Here is a 15715-nt window from a genome sequence, read left to right on the forward strand (position 1 = left end):
TTCTGATTGAGAGGGGGCCAAATACTTATTTTCCTCATTAAAATGCAAATAAATGTATAACATTTTTGACATGCGTTTTTCAGGATTTTTTTGTTGTTATTCTGTCTCTCACTGTTGAAATAAACCTACCATTAAAATTATAGACTGATCATTTCTTTGTCAGTGGGCAAACGTACAAAATCAGCAGGGGATCAAATACTTTTTTCCCCTCACTGTATCTTGATGTAATCATTGTAAATTTAAAACGCAATCTCCAAATGCATTTAGAGATAACAGTCATGGAAGAGGGTGAAATTGCAGCTCCAGCTATCAGTAAAGGTAGAGCGTAGGCATTGATCAGTTCAGTGAAGTATGGAATGGGAGAGTTCTGGTAGCGGCCTGTGCGTGTCATGGGAGTGTTCAGTTTGTGGCAGTTGCGGGTTGCCCGTCTAGTAATTGGCTGTCTCGAAAGTGTTTGTTTTTGTTTTGTATGCTCAAATTAACATATCCTTTTTGTCTAGTTGTAAGATCTCCCATGTGTTGTATTTGATTGGTGGGTGGGGACAGGACGTGTGTCACAAAACAGGAAACGTGTCCTCCATGTGCAGTAGTCTGCATCGGTATTGTGATTACCTCCCTCTTTCTGTCTCTCTCTGTGTGGGGGTGATTTGGGGTGATCTTTGGGGATGCCAAGCACAGAGAAAACCCTCCCCTTTCCACCAACCCACGCTCTCGCCCCCACATTGGAAACTTTAGCAGAACACACGCAACCCACACGTGAGGATGCACAAAAACAGATATGGAAAAACAAGAGACTCCCTCAATAGGGCTGCCAAAAGAATGTGTTCTCGGAGGTAAACTAAATAATGCTCAATATCTATTGCTGTTTTCTTCCCATATCTTTTGTTGACATTCAGAAGCATTTTAAACATAATAGGAATTGAATAGAGTTGAGTCAGCTCTGAATGGAAAAATAACCATCTATGTCGTTGTCACGCCTCACTTGGAGGTCTGGAGAATTTCATATTGCAAAAACTGTTTGAATGGTCCGCTTGCACCCAGCGACAAGATTTTGATTGGATGTTACATTTCAAGAACCCTCCCTCCACACTCCCGTAGAAGGGCAGCTGTGTATTATGTGCATCACTGTTTTCCGTCCGGGTAGGACACATTTTGTAGAAAAGTAGGTTTCAAGTGCTCGTTTTCAAGTCATATAATTTATATTTACTGAAAGTGAATTACGCTAGTAAAGTCAAACGTCACAACACGTTCTACACCGCTCTGGTGACAAACACTCGAAAGTGTCTGTTTCTGTGTTGTATGCTCAAATTAACATTTCCTTTTTTCTAGTTGTAAGATTTCCAAAGTGTTTTATTTGATAGTTGATATTCTGAAAAAGAGTAACAATGTGAATCCATTTTGTAGCTTATCATATGGCATGCATCGCCAATGCAGCCATAGGCCTACAATATGATGGCATTACTGGTCTTATGGGCATCTGTAATCTGAAGCAGAGAATAGCTAAACTCACACATTTACATGTTGAGCTAGCTATATGTTCTCAATTTAAAATGATACCAGTAGACAATGTATATGAGGAAAACCATATACCAGATTTTGTAGATTCCTTTTTGAAGTGCTGACATATCATTTTTTGGGGGCAATTAGGCTACAGGAAATGAACATTACAGGTAACATGAGGCTAATTCTATTTCACTTATGTTGCTCCTACGGCACTAATCTGGTGAGCACTTTTGGACCTCCGCCCAAGCGTGGGGGTGATTTTTGGGGATGCCAATTACAGAGAAAACCCTCCCCTTTCCCCCACCCACGCTCTCACCCCCACATTGAAAACTTTAGCAGAACACACGCAACCCACACATGAGGATGCACAACAACAAAACAGATACGGAAAAACAAGAGACTCCCTCAATAGGGCTGTCAAAAGAATGTGTGTTTTCTGAGGTAAACAAAATAATGCTTATATCAATTGTTGTTTTCATTCCATATTGAGCTGTTTGCTATTTTGTTGACATTCAGAAGCATTTTACACATAATAGGAATTGAATGGTGTTGGGTCAGCTCTGAATGGAAAATAACCATCTACAGGTCATACAGAAAGTATTCAGACTCCTTGACTTTTTCCACATTTTGTTACGTTACAGCCTTATTCTAAAATTGATTAAATTGTCCCCCCCCCCATCAATCTACAAACAATAACCCATAATGACAAAGCAAAAACAGGTTGAGAAACTTTTGCAAATGGATAAAAAAAGAGGAAATAATCACATTTACATAAGTATTCAGACCCTTTACTCAGTAATTTGTTGAAGCACCTTTGGCAGCTATTACAGCCTCGAGTCTTCTTGGGTTTGACGTTACACGCTTGGCACACCTGTATTTGGGGAGTTTCTCCCATTCTTCTCTGCAGATCCTCTCAAACTCTGTCAGGTTGGATGGGGAGCGTTGCTACACAGCTATTTTCAGGTCTCTCCAGAGTTGTTCAATCGGGTTCAAGTCCGGGCTCTGGCTGGGCCACTCAAGGACATTCAGAGACTTGTCCCGAAGCCACTGCTGGGTTGTCTTGGATGTGTGCATAGGGTCGTTGTCCTGTTGGAAGGTGAACCTTCGCCCCAGTCTAAGGCCCTGAGCACTCTGGAGCAGGTTTTCATCAAGGATCTCTCTGTAATTTGCTCCATCTTCCCCTCGACCCTGACTAGTCTCCCAGTCCCTGCCGCTAAAAAACATCCTCACAGCACCATGCTTCACTGTAGGGATGGTCCCAGGTGTCCACAGAGGAACTCTGCCAGAGTGACCATCGGGTTCTTGGTCACCTCCCTGACCAAGGCCCTTCTCCCCTGATTGCTCAGTTTGGCCGGGCGGGCAGCTCTAGGAAGAGTCTTGGTGGTTCCAAACTTCTTCCATTTAAGAATGATGGAAGCCACTGTGTTCTTGGGGAACTTCAGTGCTGCAGAAATGTTTTGGTACCCTTTGCCAGATCTCTGCTTCGACACAATCCTGTCTCGGAGCTCTATGGACAATTCCTTCGACCTCATGGCTTGGTTTTTGCTCTGACATGCATTGTCAACTGTGGGACCTTATATAGACAGGTGTGTGCCTTTCCAAATCATGTCCAATCAATTTAATTTACCCCAGATGGACTCCAATCAAGTTGTAGAAACAGCTCAAGGATGATCAATGGAAACAGGATGCACCTGAGCTCAATTTAGATTCTCATAGCAAAGGGTCTGAATACTTATGTAAATAAGGTATTTCTGTTTTACATTTTTTATTAAATTTGCAAATATTTCTAAAAACCTGTTTTTGCTTTGTCATTAAGGAGTGTTGTGTGTAGATTGATAGGGAAAAATAATTTCATCAATTTTAGTATGAGGCTATAACCTAACAAAATGTGGAAAAAGTGAAGGGGTCTGAATACTTTCTGAATGCATTGGAGATAACAGCCATGGAAGAGGGTGAAATTGCAGCTCCAGCTGTCAGTAAAGGTAGAGCGTAGGCATTGATCAGTTCAGTGAAGTATGGAATGGGAGAGTTCTGGTAGCGGCCTGTGCGTGTCATGGGAGTGTTCAGTTTGTGGCAGTTGCGGGTTGCCCGTCCAGTAATCTGCTGTCTCGAAAGTGTCTGTTTTTGTGTTGTATGCTCAAATTAACATTTCCTTTTTGTCTAGTTGTAAGATCTCCCATGTGTTTTATTTGATTGTTACTCTTTTTCAGAATATCAACTATGTGAATCCATTTTGTAGCCAAGGCAGCCATAGGCCTACAATATGATGGCATTACTGGCCTTATGGGCATCTGTAATCTGAAGCAGAGAATAGCTAAATTCACACATTTACATGTTGAGCTAGCTATATGTTCTCAATTTAAAATGATACCAGTAGACAATGTATATGAGGAAAACTATATACCAGATTTTGTAGATTCCTTTTAAAGTGCTGACATTTTAGGCAGTTAGGCTACAGGAGATAAACATTGCAAGTAACGTATGAGGTTAATTTTATTTCACTTATGTTGCTCCTACGGCACTAATCTGGTGAGCACCTTTGGAGCTCCACCCAAGCAAGGCATTTGATTGGTTTGATGTATTGCGAGGCGTCACTGATTTACACCGGGTTCCGATCCCTCGGAGAACCCAAAATGGTTCTCCAGTAGATTAAGAAAGGTTCATCCTTTGTTTAAAAAATAGCCTTTTTAAAGTATCGCCCTTTCTTAAAACAAGCCATACAAAGCTGGTTACAATTTAAGTTTTATCTTCCAGAAAAGATACAACAAATATTACATAAATGTTATGGTTAAACTCAAATATACTGACTAATAAAAAAACGATTATTTATTGAAATTGTTTTTTTATTTGTATTATATTTATTAATGATATTATGACTATAAAACGGTGGAGTTGTCACATATGCAGCTATCGAAAATATATGGGAATGTCTGCTCAATCCAAACTTACAACCAATTGATTGCAGCATTATCACAAAAATGGAGGAGGCAAGCGGAAAAGGGAGAAGGTAGGGAACTTGTTTGCCTGCTATATATTAAAGATACAAATTGGCTGAAAGGAACTGGCATAAATAGAAAAATCTACCAGTTTCATTGAGGACAAAAATGTTGACAGCTGCGCCATACAGGTATCAAAATAAATGGGAAGAGATTTTTGATGTACCGATTCAATGACACATGGTTTATGAACTGGTACAAAAAAACAACACTTGATTCAATACTTTGAGTTTTTCAACTTAAATTATACAAAATTCTTGCCACCAACAGAATCTCATAAAACAATTTCAGCTCTGTAGCTTTTGCTGCATAGAGACAAAATCACTAGATCATTTATTCTGGTATTGCCCCTATGTAGCTGGTTTCTTGTCACAGGTATGTTTTTTTTTAAATCACAATATTCACTTAAAATTAACCTTACAAATAGCAGTGTTGGGCAATTTGGAAAGCCATAGTCAGTCAATAAATCGTATAATAAAACTTGTAGAAAAGGTTTTCATCTTTAGCTCACAATTTGTGGATACTATACGATTAGAATGGTTCAAAATGTATATAAAACATCACAGCACAATTAAAAAAAATATGGCACATGGAAACCAAACGAGGGTGGTATATGGTGATAGGTGGGATGGTCTGAGAGTGGCTGAGGGTTGGGATTAAAGAGCTTATGTTTGGTAATGTACTATTGTTATGTGATTGCTTTATATAAAAGTATGTATGCAAAATGTGTATGTAAAATGTACAGTACAAGTCAAAATGTGTATGTAAAATGTACAGTACAAGTCAAAATGTGTATGTAAAATGTACAGTACAAGTCAAAATGTGTATGTAAAATCAAGTCAAAATGTTGGACACAGCTACTCATTCAAGGGTTTTGCTTTATTTTTTACAAATGTTCTACATTGTAGAATGATAGTGAAGACATCAAAACTATGAAATGACAAACATGGAATCATGTAGTAACCAAAAAAAGTGTTAAACAAATCAAAATATATTTGTCTTGTCAGCTTTGTACACTCTTAGCATTCTCTCAACCAGCTTCATGAGGTAGTCACCTGGAATGCATTTCAATTAACAGGTGTGCCTTGTTAAAAGTGAATTTGTGGAACTTCTTTCCTTCTTAATGCGTTTGAGCCAATCAGTTGTGTTGTGACAAGGTAGGGGTGGTATACAGAAGATAGCCCTAATAGGTAAGAGACCAAGTCCATATCATGGCAAGAACAGCTCAAATAAGCAAAGAGAAATGACAGTCCATCATTACTATAAGACATGAAGGTCAGTCAATCCAGAACATTTCAAGATCTTTGAAAGTTTCTTCAACTGCAGTCGCAAAAACCATCAAGCGCTATGATGAAACTGGCTCTCATGAGGACAACCACAGGAAAGGAAGACCCAGAGTTACCTCTGCTGCAGAGGATAAGTTCATTAGAGTTACCAGCCTCAGAAATTGCACCCCAAATAAAAGACACACCTCAACATCAACTGTTCAGAGGAGACTGTGTGAATCAGGCCTTCATGGTCAAATTGCTGAAAAGAAACCACTACTAAAGGACACCAATAAGAAGAAGAGACTTGCTTGGGCCAAGAAACACAAACAATGGACATTAGACTGGTGGAAATCTGTCCTTTGGTCTGATGCGTCCAAATATGAGATTTTTGGTTCCAACCGCCGTGTCTTTGTGAGACGCAGAGTAGGTGAACGGATGATCTCACATGTATGGTTCCCACCGTGAAGCATGGAGGAGGAGGTGTGATGGTGTGGGGGTGCTTTTCTGGTGACACTGGCTGTGATTTATTTAGAATTCAAGGCACACTTAACCAGCATGGCTACCACAGAATTCAGCAGCAATATGCCATCCCATCTGGTTTGCGCTTAGTGGGATCTATCATTTGTTTTTCAACAGGACAATGACCCAACACACCTCCAGGCTGTGTAAGGGCTATTTGACCAAGAAGGAGAGTGATGTAGTGCTGCATCAGATGACTTGGCCTTCACAATCACCCGACCTCAACCCAATTAAGATGGTTTGGGATGAGTTGGACCGCAGAGTGAAGGAAAAGCAGCCAACAAGTGCTCATCATATGTGGGAACTCCTTCAAGATGGTTGGAAAAGCATTCCAGGTGAAGCTGGTTGAGAGAATGCCAAGAGTGTACAAAGCTGTCAACGGCAACGGGTAGCTACTTTGAGGAATCTAAAATCTAAAATATATTTTGATTTGTTTAACTCTTTTTTGGTTACTACATGATTCCATATGTATTATTTCATTGTGTTGATGTCTTCACTATTATTCTACAATGTAGAAAATAGTAAAAATAAAGAAAAACCCTTGGATGGGTTCAACAAAATAAATATAATAATAATAATAATGAGGTTCTTTACATTTTATTTCACTTATGTTGCTCCTACGGCACTAATCTGGTGAGCACCTTTGGAGCTCCACCCAAGCAAGGCATTTGATTGGTTTGATGTGTTGCGAGGCGACACTGATTTCACCGGGTTCCGATCCGTCTTTAGCTGATTTCTGCAATGGAACTTCCCCAGGCTTACTGTTTACAGAAGCCTGGTTCGCGACGAGGCTAGCGTGGAGCTAACCCATCACTTCTATCGGCTTTATGTAAACCTTCCACATTATGAAAAGTGCTATTGTGCATGAGCAGGAATACAAAAGACTACCACTAGAATGACTGTCAGAACCTTTTCCGTTGAAATACAATGAAGAAAATCCTATAATTATGATCTCAATCACATCCATTGCATATGTGCATACATGCATTTGTCAAATGAAATGTAAAAGCAACTCATTTTTAATTAATGTGGGATGTATGGGAGCGTCAGAAGTGCACTGGGGCGGCAGGTAGCCGAGAGGTTAAAATGTTGCTGGTTCGAGTCTCCGAGCCGACTAGGTGAAACACCTGCCAATGTGCCCTTGAGCAAGGCACTTAACCCTAATCGCTCCCGTAAGGCGCTCTGGAGAATTGTGTTGACTAAAATGTAAATGTACTGTACCTGTGGCTGTAACGCACTGCAATGATGAGGCCCAACTGTAGGTGAGAAAAACAACAGACACACTGTAAGAACTCTACACAGAACTCTACACAGAACTCTACACAGAACAGTGCTGATGCTACATGCCTTTATCTGTAGGTACAGCTTCAGTGCAAAATCATATCCACATTTCTTTTGTGTAAAGTTCTTACAGTTCCAAAAACAAAACCATAAGCTTAAATATGAAACTGTGTTTATTTGAAACTGTCTATGGACCATAATGTATTATTTTATTTCACTTCAAAGACAGCTGCAAACTTTGTACAGGTTCAAATACTAAGTTACTGTGACCCACAGCCTATTAAAAACACTGATAAGATCAGTCCAAAAGAACACCATAGACATAATCTGGGCCAAATCCATTAACAGCTCTGATTTCTATGCTTCTCTGCTCTCCCCAAGCTAATAACAGTCCATCATATTTTGAAGCAGCCAGATCTGTTTTAGCAACTCATTCAGAGTATGACAATTCTATTTTTGCAACCATCCAACATCACCAAAGGGTCACCTACGGTCAGAGCTTTGTATGATTGTCTCTTGGTTACCCTCCAGACTTGGGACACAACCTGGAATTCAGTCCAGTCATTGGGTACACACAGCAGACTATGACGCCAACCCATCTGGCCTAGATTTACCCAGACTGAGGCCCATAATCCACTCAAACTGCAGCTGACTGAGCTGATTTCTCTCATTAGAATAGCATGTAGAATATAAAAGATGAAGTAACAAAGGCAGTGTTATGCTTTGTCCCTATGACGGTGTTGAGGGAGGTAACGTAAATCAAGACTGCCCTCTAGCTGTCACTAACCATCACAGTAAGATGGTAAACATGGTTAAAGCTAAAGAGAGCTAATCAGTTGCCATACACTAGCCTAAATCATAATGCACATGGCCTTGTAAACTCACCTTCATGGCAGCTATGGCCTGGACAGTGAGCCCCAGCCTGGTAGGGGTGAGAGCTGCCAACATGGCGTTAAAACGTTTGCTCTTGTTCTGGACAGGAGAAGAGTACAGCCCATCTGCCGACACACAGCCAAACCTGGAGCAGGAGGGTCATAAAACACATTGATGCTGCATACTGTACACAGCTAGGAATAATTTAAGTGAGGACGTATTCCAATGATGTCTGGAATGCATTCATCTTCCAAAGGCAGTTATAGAGAACTGTTTAATGACCCGGCAGTGGAGCACATGTTACAGTCCACTCACTTGCTGAGTAGGTTCGTCCTCGGTATCCTGACATTGTGGAATATCAAGATGCCATTGTCAACCCCGTGTAAGCCTGTGACAACACACACAGCATGGCTCAGTTCCAAATGTTCAATGAAGATCCACATATTAATACACAACGGTGTGCATTTGTGACAAGAATGATTGTCTCACCGCATCATATTCATGTATTTGTCATACAGTTGGAAGAAGAACACTGCTTAGATGAAAAACAGGCCATTGAAAACTTGCTACCTTCTTTGTGCTTCATGTCAATGGCTGACACTCCGGGATTCATGACTCCATGCCGGTCTCGGATTGGAACAATAAAACAGTGAGGACCTATGGGGATGAATAAAACATTTTAAACACACATTAGTAAATGCACAGGGGCTGTTGCTAAACACAATCCATAGCAGACAGACTGTTGTATTGAGTGAGTCCCACCTTGGGAATCTCCATTGATGATGAGCTGAGCGAACACAGAGGCGTAATTCCCCTTCATGGAGTTTCCGATGTACATCTTCTGGGCATCCTCACACGGTGTGTGGATGATGAACTCCTGAAGGCCGAAAGAGGAATGGATAACTATATATGATGATATTGACGCTACTTCGGGACTCCATGAGTACAGGGATCAGTAAAGAAAGGCATGAAACACAGACGAAGAGGGAACATACTGTATGTACTAGATATGACCTGCACATTTCACATACATATTGATGTAGTTGTGTAACACAATATGATCTAGTCCACTGTGTTACGGACCACGTACAACAGACTATCATTTGGGGTATGTGGTATATTGTCCTCCTTATGATTCACTGTAACTAAAGTGGAAATTCATCCTAACCCAACTGACTGGTACAGTTGGTCCATGTTGAGTGGTGAAAAGAGGTCGCTGCCATGTTGAACCAAACGACTGTGCATCAGTTCAGAATTCCGCATTACCTCAATGGTGTCACTTGATTGGTGAGTGTGTTACGCATGTTATTAAGCTGACCTGTGTAGATGGCTCGTAGCAGGCCTCTGTAAGGATTCCCCGGACGTTACTCCCATGACCCCTCTCTGTCATGGCAAACATCCCAGTGAACTCCGAATCCTGACAATAGTTACACCCAGTCATTCAACCAAAACAATTAGGATGATGATTTGACAAAGAGTTCAAAATTAAAGGCTAAATCCATTGTTGTATCAGATAAATAACAACATCCAATGGCAATATGTGCTGTGGATGAATGAATGTGTATGGCGGAAAAAGCTATATACAAGTGCATGCATGGTAAGAATGTAACGACAAGAGGCAGACATTGAACAAAAGCTGTATATTACTTTTATCTTATATTACTATTATCTGTTATATTACTTTGCATGTGAGCTGTGTGAGAGGCACTGGACACATACCGTTACCGGGAGATACCATTTTTTCTTCTGACCAGGGCTTCCAAGGTTTGTGACTGCACCACCAAACAAGCCACAGACAACACCCAACTGTGGACCAGAGGGGAGAACACCAAACAGCACTGTACAGACAGCGTGTACACAGCTGACACAGTGTAATCATACATGAATTTGGTTATGTAAATAAATGCCTATGACAAGCAGTGTGTGTGTTGAAGAAGTCAATTAGCATACCTTTACTCCAGTGGACATATCTGCAGAGCATATCAGTTCTGTGATACCCAAGCTCTTGGCTATGAAGCCTGGTTGTTTCTCTTTCATCTAAAACCCCTCAAGACATAAAAACTCAGTTTCATAACTGAACAACACCCAGACAAACAGTTGCAATGAGTGAGGTGTAAAATTGGTATCAGTTGAGGGGTGCAAGACTGAATTTGTTCACCTGATCTTTGAGGTGTTGTCGCATTAGTGGCCTCGTTAAGATATACTCCAGTCTCTCCACCGTCAAATCTCTATTCTGGTCCAACGTGAGATCATAACTGCAGAATAAAGATGTATTACATTTTAGTATGTGACAGAACTTAACATGAACATTGAACTGAAAATGAACATTGCAGCGGGGAAATTAGCTTTTTTTTAATCCAGATGTTGCGCGCAAAGCGCAACAGCTGGCAGCCGCACAAGCCCTTTTCATAAAGCGGTGGCATCGTGACATGATTTGCCAACCGCTGAAAACTGTAGATAGATACGTAAAAGAGCATGTCCTTAAACCTTAGCTACCACAGGATTAAGTCGTGATGATCAACATATGATAGAAAAGTTGGATAAAACCACCAGTAAGAGATCACGAACCTGCTAGTTCGAAAGGGCTCGCCTTGGGATATTTCTTCACGAATATGATCTTTGGTTTCCCAAAATTCACCATCGAGGTATCTTGCAAGACTACTTGGAGTAGATTTGTCAGCCATTGATGTCTCATATGGCCTCTCTTGTTGGGAAATATCCATTGTCAAGCGGAGCACACAGAGCACAACCAGACACAACTGAAGACTGTCACTTTCACAGTCAACTTCCGCGTCCGGATGATGTCACTCGATGTGTAGCTGAAACGTGTACAAAATGATACATGGTTGCGATTACACAGGCAGCCCAATTCTGATAGTTTTCCACTAATTGCTCTTTTGACCAATCATCAGATCTTTTCACATTAGATCTTTTTCAGAGCTGATCTGATTCCTCAAAACACAAATTTGTGTTCTTTTTTTTTATTGGGCTGTGTACACGCAGCAGTATCATGTTTTTTTTTTATGTAAAATGTCTTTGTCAGCAAAATGAGAGAGAAAAGTGTTTGAGACAGACATGTAATGTTTATACATGCCCAGAACTTGCTCATAAATATTGATGATGTAGTGTATGTGTATAGGTAAATGGGAAAAATGTAATCAACGATTCAATGAATAAAAATATATTTGCATGTAATGCACTGCATCATTTAATGAATGTCTCATCATAAAGTGCACTGAAACCAAGTCTGAAACCCAGGAATTTAAATTCAATTATGTTGTGTGACTTACACTCACTAGATGTCAGCAGAGGATAGACTATAGCCAAAAAACTGCAAACACTTGAGTAAATGAGGGATATAAAGTATATTGAAAGCAGGTGCTTCCATACAGTTGTGGTTCCTGATTTAATTAAGCAATTAACATCCCTGGGCAGGTCATTATTTAGACTACCATGGCCTGCCCCCATAAAATGTAAACCACCTCAGTCACCAGATCTCAACCCAGCTGAACACTTATGGGAGATTCTCGAGCGGTGCCTGAGACAGCGGTTTCCACCACCATCAACAAAGCACAAAATGTATCGCGGAAGAATGGTGTTGCATCCCTCCAATAGAGTTCCAGACACTTGTAGAATCTATGCCAAGGTGCATTGAAGCTGTTCTGGCTCGTGGTGGCCCAACGCCCTATTAAGGTGCTTTATGTTGGTGTTTCCTTTATTTTGGCAGTTACCTGTAGTATATGGTAGACTATGTAAACGCAGAGGTAGGTCTACTCTCTATGTTACAAAAACAGTATTATTTTAACATGGTATTTCTTGAGCTACTAAAATAAATGTATGTATGTGTAATGCTTGACTGTCCACAGTGGATATTAATAGATTGATTATCTGATTGATTGACCAATTAACAGGGTGGTTGATTAACCAATATCTAGATATGTAGCTAGTAAAAATGCTTAGGCTTCATTTACACAGGCAGTCCAATTAAGATATGTTGCCAATTATTTGCATATCTGATACCACAAGAGGTTGGTGGCACCTTAATTGGGGAGGACGTGCACGTGGTAATGGCTGGAGCGACATAGGTGGAACGGTATCGACAACATCTAACACATGGTTTCCATTCACTCCGTTCCAGTCATTATTATGAGCCGTCCTTCCTTCAGCAGCCTCCACTGTCTGATACAAATCAAATCAAATGTATTTGTCACATACACATGGTTAGCAGGTGTTAATGCAAGTGTAGCGAAATGCTTGTGCTTCTAGTTCCGACCATGCAGTAATATCTAACAAGTAATCTACCAATTCCACAACAACTACCTTGTGTAAAGGAATGAATACGAATATGTACATAAAAATATATAAATGAGTGATGGCCGAACGGCATAGGCAAGATGCAGTAGATGGTATGGAGTACAGTATATACATATGAGATGAGTATTGTAGGGTATGAAAACATATAAAGCGGCATTGTTTAAGGTGGCTAGTGATACATTACATCAGGATGGCATAGAGTACATACATATGAGATGAGTAATATAGGTTATGAAAACATTATATAAAGTGGCATTGTTTAAGTGGCTAGTGATACATCTAATACATCAAGATGGCAAGATGCAATAGATGGTATAGCGTACAGTATATACATATGAGATGAATAATGTAGGTTATGTAAACATTATCTAATATAAATAATATAAAGTGGCAAGTGATAAATTGATTACATCAATTTTCCCATTATTAAAGTGGGTGGAGTTGAGTCAGTATGTTGGCAGCAGCCACTCAATGTTAGTGATGGCTGTTTAACAGTCTGATGGCCTTGAGATAGAAGCTGTTTTTCAGTCTCTCGGTTCCAGCTTTCTGGATGTTAGCGGGGTGAACAGACAGTGGCTCGGGTGGTTGCTGTCCTTGATGATCTTTTTGGCCTTCCTGTGACATCGGGTGGTGTAGGTGTCCTGGAGGGCAGGTAGTTTGCACCCGGTGATGGGTTGTGCAGACCTCACTACCATCTGGAGAGCCTTCCGGTTATGGGCGGAGCAGCTGCCGTACCAGGCGGTGATACAGCCCGACAGGATGCTCTCGATTGTGCATCTGTAAAGGTTTGTGAGTGTTTTTGGTGACAAGCCGATTTCTTCAGCCTCCTGAGGTTGAAGAGGCGCTGCTGTGCCTTCTTCACCACGCTGTCTGTGTGGGTGGACCATTTCAGTTTGTCCGTGATGTGTACGCCAGGGAACTTAAAACTCTCCACCCTCTCCACTACTGTCCCATCAATGTAGATAGGGGGCTGCTCCCTCTGCTGTTTCCTGAAGTCCACGATCATCTCTTTTGTTTTGTTGACATTGAGTGCGAGGTTATTTTCCTGACACCACACTTCGAGGGCCCTCACCTCCTCCCTGTAGGCCGTCTCGTTGTTGTTGGTAATCAAGCCTACCACTGTAGTGTCGTCTGCAAACTTGATGATTGAGTTGGAGGCGTGCATGGCCACGCAGTCATGGGTGAACAGGGAGTACAGGAGAGGGCTGAGAACGCACCCTTGTGGGGACCCAGTGTTGAGGATCAGCGGGGTGGAGATGTTGTTACCTCCCCTCACCACCTGGGGGCGGCCCGTCAGGAAGTCCAGGACCCAGTTGCACAGGGCGGGGTCGAGACCCAGGGTCTCGAGCTTAATGACGAGTTTGGAGGGTACTATGGTGTTAAATGCTGAGCTGTAATCGATGAACAGCATTTTTACATAGGTATTCCTCTTGTCCAGATGGGTTAGGGCAGTGTGCAGTGTGATGGCGATTGAGTCGTCTGTGGACCTATTGGGTCGGTAAGCAAATTGGAGTGGGACTAGGGTGTCAGATAGGGTGGAGGTGACTAGTCTCTCAAAGCACTTCATGATGACGGAAGTGAGTGCTACAGGGCGGTAGTCATTTAGCTCAGTTACTTTAGCTTTCTTGGGAACAGGAACAATGGTGGCCCTCTTGAAGCATGTGGGGACAACAGACTGGGATAAGGATTGATTGAATATGTCTGTAAACACACCAGCCAGCTGGTCTGCGCATGCTACCTATCTGATCTTTTGCCTAATGTGTAAACAGCAATAACAAAAAACATGGAATCTGATCTTTTGACTTCCGATTCATACTGCCTCCATATGTGGATCTGAATCCTGATCCTCCATATGCTGTCTCTCTCTGGATGCTCAGATGTGATTGTTTTTGCTCTAACCGTTTACAAAAATGATAATTAAGCAACAGTGACAGGAAATGAGCATTGCATCTGTGTGCTACCAGAGATCTGTATATAATGATGAGATGCTCATTTCTCCAGCTTAACAATGGGAGTCGTTGTCTTAAAGGCGGGAAGGCAGGTGACAAGCTTAGGGCCAAAATAAGCTCATAGAAACGCATTGGGCTTATTTTGGCCAGAGTGAAACCTCTCGCTTTGCCTCTTCCTCTCTGGTGCTACTTCAGAGGTTACATCAGTGTGAATGTGCACATCAGATATCGGTCACATGTAAAACTGAGTGTGTAGATCAGATATAGAAAGAAAATAACATTTGGGTTCTTAGGGTGGCTGTGTAAACACAGCCTTAGTCCCACGTTATGTAAGTACCAATGGCAAACAACTAAAACATTATCAATAACAGGTAGCCTACAGTGCATTTGAACCTTTTTGGTCTATATTGTACCGACTGGTTATAGACATTCTTTTCACTAAATCAAAACGGGTTTCACGGATAATGCAAATGATCAACTAAGGGAAGAAATGGTGCCATCCCCAGTGTAGGCCCTCATACAGCATAGATATCATAGACAATATATATCGTATCTATGGTGAATATCGCAATGTATACCCTATCAATGGTGAATATCACAATGTATACCGTGTCTATGGTGAATATCGCAATATATATATATATATATACACATACATACTGTATGTATGGTGAATCAGTAGGCTACCATAGTCTCAGTTTTTGAAAATTCCATGTTTTGATTGTCACTCTTTACAATTAAGGATTTATGGAACGTTTTACTTTAAATTTACAGACGGTCTCATCTTGGTCACCTTTTCCAAATGGAATAATTCTATTTGCTTTGAATCTAGTATTGTATGCATTGCAATCCAAGGGTTTTATTGCGTGCAACCTGTCACATTGCTGGTCTGCAGTAAAGTAGGTTACCATATGATCTCAAAGGTGTTCTAGCAAGGACTTTGAGCATATGATTATTATAGTTTGTCATGTGGCATGTCATTCGTAGAACTAGACTTTTTGACACATTCCAT

General features: G+C 41.1%; 1 protein-coding gene across 1 annotated transcript in view; it reads right to left on the bottom strand.

Moving 5' to 3' along the window:
• The window catches only part of acoxl (acyl-CoA oxidase-like), a 47952-nt gene extending 36711 nt beyond the window's left edge, over positions 1-11241 (bottom strand). Inside the window, exons 1-10 of the mRNA XM_029752471.1 lie at positions 11009-11241; positions 10599-10695; positions 10391-10477; positions 10160-10246; positions 9759-9857; positions 9203-9317; positions 9011-9097; positions 8756-8828; positions 8453-8585; positions 7508-7542 (exon numbers count right to left, since the gene is read on the bottom strand). Of these exons, the coding sequence (XP_029608331.1) occupies positions 7508-7542; positions 8453-8585; positions 8756-8828; positions 9011-9097; positions 9203-9317; positions 9759-9857; positions 10160-10246; positions 10391-10477; positions 10599-10695; positions 11009-11163 (968 nt within the window). The 5' untranslated portion in view covers positions 11164-11241. The remainder of the gene's footprint in view (positions 1-7507; positions 7543-8452; positions 8586-8755; positions 8829-9010; positions 9098-9202; positions 9318-9758; positions 9858-10159; positions 10247-10390; positions 10478-10598; positions 10696-11008) is intronic.
• Between the last annotated feature and the right edge of the window lie 4474 nt (positions 11242-15715).

This window comes from Salmo trutta, chromosome 5, assembly GCF_901001165.1.
Source record: "Salmo trutta chromosome 5, fSalTru1.1, whole genome shotgun sequence".
Classification (NCBI taxonomy): domain Eukaryota; kingdom Metazoa; phylum Chordata; class Actinopteri; order Salmoniformes; family Salmonidae; genus Salmo; species Salmo trutta.